General features: G+C 29.4%; 1 protein-coding gene across 1 annotated transcript; it reads left to right on the forward strand.

Moving 5' to 3' along the window:
• Positions 1 to 1049: 1049 nt before the first annotated feature.
• Positions 1050 to 4747, forward strand: LOC108782061 (venom carboxylesterase-6). The gene is made up of 9 exons (XM_018550212.1): positions 1050 to 1068; positions 2065 to 2297; positions 2498 to 2789; positions 3006 to 3203; positions 3314 to 3492; positions 3590 to 3758; positions 3863 to 4198; positions 4306 to 4432; positions 4537 to 4747. The coding sequence occupies exons 2-9, from the start codon at positions 2100 to 2102 to the stop codon at positions 4733 to 4735; spliced, it is 1698 nt and encodes a 565-aa protein (XP_018405714.1). The 5' UTR covers positions 1050 to 1068; positions 2065 to 2099; the 3' UTR covers positions 4736 to 4747.
• Positions 4748 to 8382: the final 3635 nt, after the last annotated feature.

Below are 8382 nucleotides of genomic sequence, written 5' to 3' on the forward strand. Positions count from 1 at the left end.
GAAACGTTTACTATTTCTGAATACAGAAGACATCATACATCAAACGAGAAGTAAAGTTCATTCTAATTTAATAATTTGCGCAACCTCTTCCCCGCTGATTTTCATTAACTTATTTAAATTTCTTTAATGTATTTTGAAGATTGAAAAATCTCAAATATCACATATTTCTTATATATATTTTAAACTCTATTTTATGAAAAGAATTTCAGATATTCATTGCCATTAATTTCGATTTATAGATTTGTTAAAAATAAATTCAAATCATTTTAAATATATATTTTCTACTCAATGTTCAATATTTTATGACTGTCTTTGAAGTCTTTTAATGTGTAAAATGTTCTAGACATCTTCTATGACAACTACTGTTAATAATAATAGACATTTAAGATTGATTTGAGATAAAAATTGTAATATCAAAATTAATATGGAAAATAAATTTAAATCGTTATAAATATCTTCTCGGCTCAATATTAATTGAGAAATTAATAAGTCCGTATGTACACTGATCACTCAACAGTTTTGTCACGACAAAGGACCCCGCACAAAACTTATGGAAAATGGTTTTCGGTCAAATTGGCTGAAATTTTACTATGTTATAGTTTTCACCATGCTGATAAAAAATTATCACCAAGTCCCAAAAGTCAATATTTCCCAAGATATAAAGGGTCAAAGTAGTGAAATATGGTCATCCGCAGTAGTAAGACGTATATTATAAGTATCTGGAGACACGGTAGTGTCTCGGCGCTAAGCCAAGCGCGCGACACTGCCTAAGTGATACATTGATATTTATTCACAAAATAAATAAAAATCGATTTTTACATGTATATATATATGTATATAATACAGGGTGTCCCAGACTAACCGGAAAATCGTGACTCAGACAGCGGCGCGCTTGCGCGATTGGTAATTTTTACCAATTATTATCTCGTTAACTATTGCGAAAATTGCAAAACGGTAGAGGACTTTTCGACTCAGTTCAGTCCGCTCTATCTGTTCATGTAATATTTTCCGGTTAGTCTGGGATACCACAGGGTGTCATTAACCGATTAAATCACCTATCTAGAGCAGGTAAAGTAGATCGAATTAAGTCGAAAAGTCTTATACCATTTTGCAGTTTACGCAATATTTAACGAGATATTAGACCTTAAATATAACCGAATAAACTCGTTCGTCTGACCTACTACTACCGAATATCCGCCATCGTTAGCTGTTCATGTAATATTTTCCGGTTAGTCTGGGACACCCTGTATATATACATGTAAAAATCGATTTTTATTTATTTTGTGAATAAATATCAATGTATCTTATACTTATAATATACGTCTTACTACTGCGGATGACCATATTTCACTACTTTGACCCTTTATATCATGGGAAAATATTCACTTTTGGGACTTGGTGCAATGATAACCTTTAATCAGCATGGTAAAAACTATAACATAGTAAAATTTCAGCCAATTTGACCGAAAACCATTTTCCATAAGTTTTGTGCGTGATCCTTTATAATACTTCGTACATACGAAAATTCTGTTCTAAAAGACAATATATATGAGATAAAACTGTAATGCGCAACAACAAATCATATAAGATTTATCTTATCTCGTTTGGTTAACAATTAGGTTTGCATGTATGAAAAGTCATACATTGGCAATCAAGTAAAATTTCGTTTTTTATTTAAAAAAATATATATATATCAGAAATATTTTTACTATTAAGTCCTTAAACATATCTTCATTTTGAAATTAAAAAAAATTTGTTTCTATTTTCACGCACATAAGTTAGATGTTACTCGTTAGATAGATTACAATTTTAAAAATGACCAATTTCTATAATAAATTATTTCTGTCACTAATTGAATTTCTAAATTACAACTGTTAAATAGTCTGGTTAAAATAAGCAATACAATACATGAGATGATAATATACGTACAAGTATATGATATATACATGTTATCTACAGACTTGAGATAAATATGTCCAGCTTTAAAAAAAAAGTTTATCAGCGTCTGCATGTGCAAAAAAATCTTTGTAGATATAACAAATAACTTGTCTCTAAAAAATTCAGTAGACAGCGATTTGACCAAAGAGAAACTAGAAACCATGCTGCTGAAGCTACTGATCGCCGTGCTTTGCTTCGGTTTCGCCGTTCACGCAAATACAAATGTAACTGCTCCAAGGGTCAAAACACCTTTGGGAGGACTGAAAGGTTACTACAAGGTCTCACAAAATGGTAGAAAATACGAGGCATACGAAGGGATCCCTTATGCATTACCACCTATTGGGAAACTACGATTTAAGGTACAAATTGAATTAATTATTGATATAATAATATCTCTCTTTGAAGCTACATTTCTTAAAATTCAATTCTTACGAAAAAAAAAAAAGATTTTTACAACAGATGCCGGTAATTTTTACACATAAATAAAATTTTGTACTATAAAAATATCTAGTAAAAAATGTTTTAAGAGTTTTAATTTCTCCATTTTTTCCTTATGTAGCCTCCTCGGCCAATACCGGCATGGACTGGTGAATTATCGGCTACAAAATTCGGTTCTGAGTGTATTCAATATGATCATGTACATTTTTCGGAGAAGGTTGTGGGTGCCGAAGATTGTTTGTATTTAAACGTTTACGTGCCAATACAGGAGAAAAGTAAAATCCCAATGCCAGTATTATTTTGGATCCATGGCGGGGCATTCCAATTTGGTAGCGGCATGTTTTATAGCGCCAAATATCTAATGGACTCCGATGTTATACTTGTCACTATTAATTATCGGCTGGGACCAATGGGTATGTGATATATTTGCGCTAACATACTTACACAGATTAGTAGCATATTATTCAAAATAATATTTCCATTCAAAGTTTATCTAGTCAAATTAAATATTTTATAATCTTTGACCCAGCTAATTTTAAAATTGAAAGTTTTCATGTGAAAGTCTTATTTTACGTACGTCTCACTCTCTCTGCTCTTGATTTCTTAAAAATAATTTGAAAAAATATTAGGTTTCCTGAGCACGGAAGACGAAGTAGTTCCTGGCAACATGGGTCTAAAAGATCAAAGTATGGCACTTCGTTGGGTATCAGAGAATATCGAATGGTTCGGTGGCGACCCGAAGAAAGTGACTTTGGTTGGATTGAGTGCTGGTGGTGCAAGTGTGCATTATCATTATTTATCGCAAATGAGCGCTGGACTTTTCCGAGGTATTTTTATGAGCTAACGTATAAATTAATACAAAGATTCAATCGTTTCGTCTATATTACATTTTATAAATTGCTATATCATATAATTTTATATGGTCTTATATGTATAGGTGGTATATCATTCAGCGGTACAGCGTTTAATTGTTGGACACAAGCTGAGAACTCTTCAGAGAAAGCCAAGAAATTAAGTGCTTTGATGGGATGTCCTACAACTACCTCTAGAGAGATGATACGTTGCTTGAGATATCGTCCAGCTCGCGCGATGGTTCAAGCTACAAGTGAATTTATGGTAATCGAGACTCATTCTTTTCTTTCATTGTCTTGAAACAAGAGTACAATCCTCGGATATGAAAAGAAGAAACCTTTGATTGATTCTATGGTTTTAGACGTTCTTTTATAATCCCTTTACTCCTTATGGTCCAGTAGTTGAGAAATTTGGTGACGAAGCACCCTTTATTGACAAAACACCTGTTGAAATCATTAATAGTGGCAATGTTCAAGATATACCCTGGGTTACGGGAGTAACAAGCGAAGAAGGTCTCTATCCCGTAGCTGGTAAGAGATGAATAATAAAAAATATAAAACAAGAACACAAAATAATAAAACAACACTCCTCCCTAAATGATACGCAGTTATTTTTAAATATTAATTTATCGTAGAGTTCATATCTGATGATGAAAGTCTGAAACAGTTAAATGATAATTGGGATATTCTTGCACCGAATTTTCTTGATTTTAACTACACCATTCCCAAAGAGAAGCATGCCGAGGTTGCTCGTCTTATTAAAAAACATTACTTTGGTACAAAATCAATAGACCGACAAAGTGTGAAAGAACTGATACAAATGGCGAGTGATCGCTTATTTGTAGTTGATGGCGAAAAGGCTGCGCGAATGCAAGCTAAAGTAAATCAGAATCCAGTTTGGTTCCATTATTTTTGTTACAGAGGAGAACAAAGTTTAAGTGATTCTTTTACCGGTACAACAGTGAATTATGGTAAGCCTATAAAATATCAATATTCGAGAACAAATAATTAACAACTATATAGACAACTTGTAAAGAGCTTTATAACTTAAAATTTATATATTTATCTCTCTCATTAGGAGTCTCTCACGGCGATGATATATTCTATGTATTAGATACTAAATGGGTTAATCCAACAACAACACAAAAGGACCGTGATATGCAGAAACGTTTAATCGACTTTTGGGTATTGTTCGCTACAGAGGGGTAAACACAAATATACATATATTACATATATATTGTATATATATACATAATATTAAACATGAAACTTACACAATGCGAAAATACTAATTCTCCGAATTTTTCAGAATTCCGAAAGTAGCCAATGTGGAATGGTCAAAATTAGATTCTTCAAAGAAAGAACTTCATTACTTGCATATAGCAAGTCCTGATAAAATTAACATGGATAGCAATGCTAATCTTGGAGAAAAAGAATTCTGGAATTCGATTGATTTCAATGAGAACGTATTAAAATACACAGCTAGAATCGATAAAGATGAGCTTTAAGAAGTATTGCAATAAAGCCCGTATTTATAGTCGTGTTTCTGCTGAGAAACTCAATTGAAATTAATTTTGAATCGTGGAACAGTTCAATAGACGAATCTTGAGAGTTAATTTACTTCACATTTGTAATTATGACTCAAGTAATTAAGACATATGTCATATAACTTAATTTCGGAAAGGTTATTTTCAAACAGGTAAAAAACATAGTTTTAATCGATATCTTGTATTTCAAAATAAGTTTCACATGAGTAATCATTCCACGTCTCAAATGAATATTTCAATTGATTTCTAATCAAGACTATTGAATCATTCGTGTTTCAAGATTCTATTCTGAGTATCTCACCTGATACGCTCTTGAGATGAGATTTGAGAAACGACTATAAATATGGACCTAAAAGACACATACACAAACGTGTGCATCTTATTGTCTAAAGTGAATTTGTGAACATTTGTTTTCATTTTTAACATTAATTAGTTTTATATAAATTTAGAAGAATATATTTTTCTTTATTGTCAACTTAAAAAAATGAACAATTATAATATTTTGTAAAAATAAAGTATTAAATTTTTTACATCTTACTCTATTTAATTTGATATTTATCTTCTATTGATATAGTAGATTAATTAAATTTCTTCTTCTTTGTTAGAAAATTTGTGTTTCTAGCAATATAGTAGTGACAGATCTTTCATGTTTCAATATAGAATTGTATTAAATTTCACATTATTAGAGTTTTTTACCTTAGACGAAGTATCGTTCTTAGAATTTATTTTAGTATCTCAAATTGTTTCCTATTTCTGCTTTTGTACTCCATTAATTCGTACTGCCTCTTATACTGTCTTTTTTATTCCAGTACTTCTCTTTATTTTTATGATTTTTTATTTTACTTAAATTTCAAATTCTATTTTAATAACAATATAAAATCTTTTATGTCACCATTTTTCTTTTGTGTTACAACTGTTTGTAGCTACAAACTGTACTAGTACAACTATTTACCGCGTCGAACGACTCTAGACTGAACTATAATCAGGACTGTGTGTATGGGCATGTATTTAAAATACTTAATTTTATATTTGAAAACGGTATTTGTAAGACAATTGTATCGTGTATTTTCTCTTTCAGTGTACATACATGGAAATATTTTGCATTTTATATTTTATGGAATCATATAAAAGTATTTTATATTTTGTATTTCAGTATTAATAATGAAAAATTGAAGGTATTTTAAATAATAAGATTGACGATTATTGTTATTATTTAAATTACGCGAAATACATAAAGTTTTCAACATTAATTTCAATTTTAAATACACACAAAATACGTAATACTTTCATGTACACTGCTAAAATATAAAATATAAACAAAAATTTAAAAATATAATATAACAGGCTCATATGAATAAATCAAAATATAAAATAAGAAATACCAATAAGAGCCGATACTAGATATTGGTATGTAAATTTATTCGTTTATAAAATATATAGTTTATACACTATATATTTTAATTTCGAACGAGTAGTAACATCTTACATATGAATTATACATTTTTCATTTTACTGAGCAGTCTAATGAAGCTTCACAATAATTGTATATATATAGTATTATTATTGACACTATCAATTCTTAACAGTCATTTAAATCAGCATTTATGTGAACAAGAATTGATGGATGAACGACATCTTCATAATATTATTAAATAATCGTTTAAAGTTTTAAAGGTTTAAATTTTTGATATATTATAGACGTATATATTCTAATAGTATATCTGTAAAGAATTAAACGTTCTTTACTACTTCCATTTTTAAAAAATTAAGTTATTTAAAACAAATGTTTTTATAAAAATTATGATTTTTATTTTAAATAAAATTTCAAAGCTTATTTTATGTTTCTTATACCAGTATTACCAGTCAACAGTCGGGAGTATTTAAAATAATTTTATTATTTAAAATATATATTTCAAATATGTATACTATATTAGGGATGTAACGAAAGTGGTTATAGCGAAAGCGAATACTGTTTACATCCCTAATTTTAACAACGATTATACCGGGGGTCGAAAGCAGAGCATTTTAGAAAGAAACGTTTCAGACAAAAGTTGTTTGACTCGAAGGGGAACAAAAGATGGTGCCATCGATTTGACCTTGAATAGTCCTCTGAAGGTTACGTGAAGGTCACCTTTAATTTTTTAAATGGAATTATGTAATTTTTTTAGATAGCGTGATTCCTCTAATTATTTTGCATATAAAAATATTAAGGTAGAGATACCAAAAAACCAATAGTTTTCGAGATATTTTATACTTTATTTTGGTACATTTTGACACAAAATGTTAAATAACTCGTAAACTGTTGACTTTTTGATTATCGTACCTTAATACTTTTGTGAACAGAATAATGAGATAAATCAAATGGTGTAATGAAAACACATAGTTACGTATTTAAAAAATTATCCATTTTGCATACATATTTTTTTTAAAGCAACTATGTGTTTTCTTTATACCATTTGATTAATTTTATTATTCTATTCATAAAAGTATTAAGGTATGATAATCAAAAAGTCAACAGTTCGCTGTAACCACTTTCGTTACATCCCTAATATATAATATATGTGTGGGTGTATAAATAGATTCGCGCATGTGTATAAATATGTATCTTTAACTATGAATATGTATATGCGTGCTCTTTTATTTAATTATATCTCTTTGTTGCTACGATAGTGACTATATTTGTTAACGCCTCATAATTTGCACATATATAATACTCTATTCTTTTTCTTCACTTCCTTATAGCAATGAGATTACAGATTTCAGAATATAAATACAACAGCAGTATAAAATATTTTTTTTGTTTATTCTTACAATAATAGATACATAATTTGTATAAGACTTTTACAGGACTACTTAGCAAAGCGGGTTTTTAGGACTTAATTTGCTTGCGATCAATTTATCTGTATTTTTACCATTTTCATTTGAGCTAACTTGTTTTTCTCGTACTATTTTTATCCATTATTATATCATCAACACGCATATCGTGACTTAATCATCATAAATTATACATGGCTCGTTTAACATTACCTCGCAGGATTAAGTATATTCTATTCTCAGTATATTATTCTAGTATGTTGAAGGAACTGTTTTAAATTCAAAAATTGTCAATGAAATAAAAGGCAATTAAGAGTCAATATTATATGTGTGATTTAATAAACCATTTAATATATTATAAATTAAAATAAAATAAAAATAAACTAAAATTCACACTATAAATGCGCACGCAATCAAAAGTCAAAACCATAACGTTTCGGCTGCATATTTGAGCTATCCTCAGATGTACATATAAATATTAATTAACGCAGTAAAACATCTTTAGTTAACGCAGAAAAAACAAGAATAAAACTATAATGGAGTGTTATGTTCTAAAACGTTGAGTATTTCCACAGAGAGAACAATTTAGCAGATTTAGCTCATCAAGCGATTGGAAGATCGTTTGTGATGTATCCCTGTGGTACCTCGAGTAATCCATGCCGTTAAAAGTTGAAAGTTAAAAGTTAAATCGTTTAAATTCTTTTCGCGATGGAGATCTATATAGATACTGCCGTATTATATATTATCAAAAGATTTCGAATTCTCAATCACCCAAAAATTTTCATATTTTTTAA

The sequence above is a fragment of the Cyphomyrmex costatus genome, unplaced genomic scaffold (assembly GCF_001594065.2).
Source record: "Cyphomyrmex costatus isolate MS0001 unplaced genomic scaffold, Ccosl1.0 scaffold97, whole genome shotgun sequence".
Taxonomy (NCBI): domain Eukaryota; kingdom Metazoa; phylum Arthropoda; class Insecta; order Hymenoptera; family Formicidae; genus Cyphomyrmex; species Cyphomyrmex costatus.

What these genes read in the sequence shown, in the direction of transcription:
- LOC108782061 (XM_018550212.1), top strand. Translation starts at nt 2,100, where the DNA reads ATGCTGCTGAAGCTACTGATCGCCGTGCTTTGCTTCGGTTTCGCCGTT. An exon ending in GAGCGCTGGACTTTTCCGAG is followed by an intron (nt 3,204 to 3,313) that starts GTATTTTTATGA and finishes TTATATGTATAG; the next exon opens with GTGGTATATCATTCAGCGGT. An exon ending in GTATTGTTCGCTACAGAGGG is followed by an intron (nt 4,433 to 4,536) that starts GTAAACACAAAT and finishes CGAATTTTTCAG; the next exon opens with AATTCCGAAAGTAGCCAATG.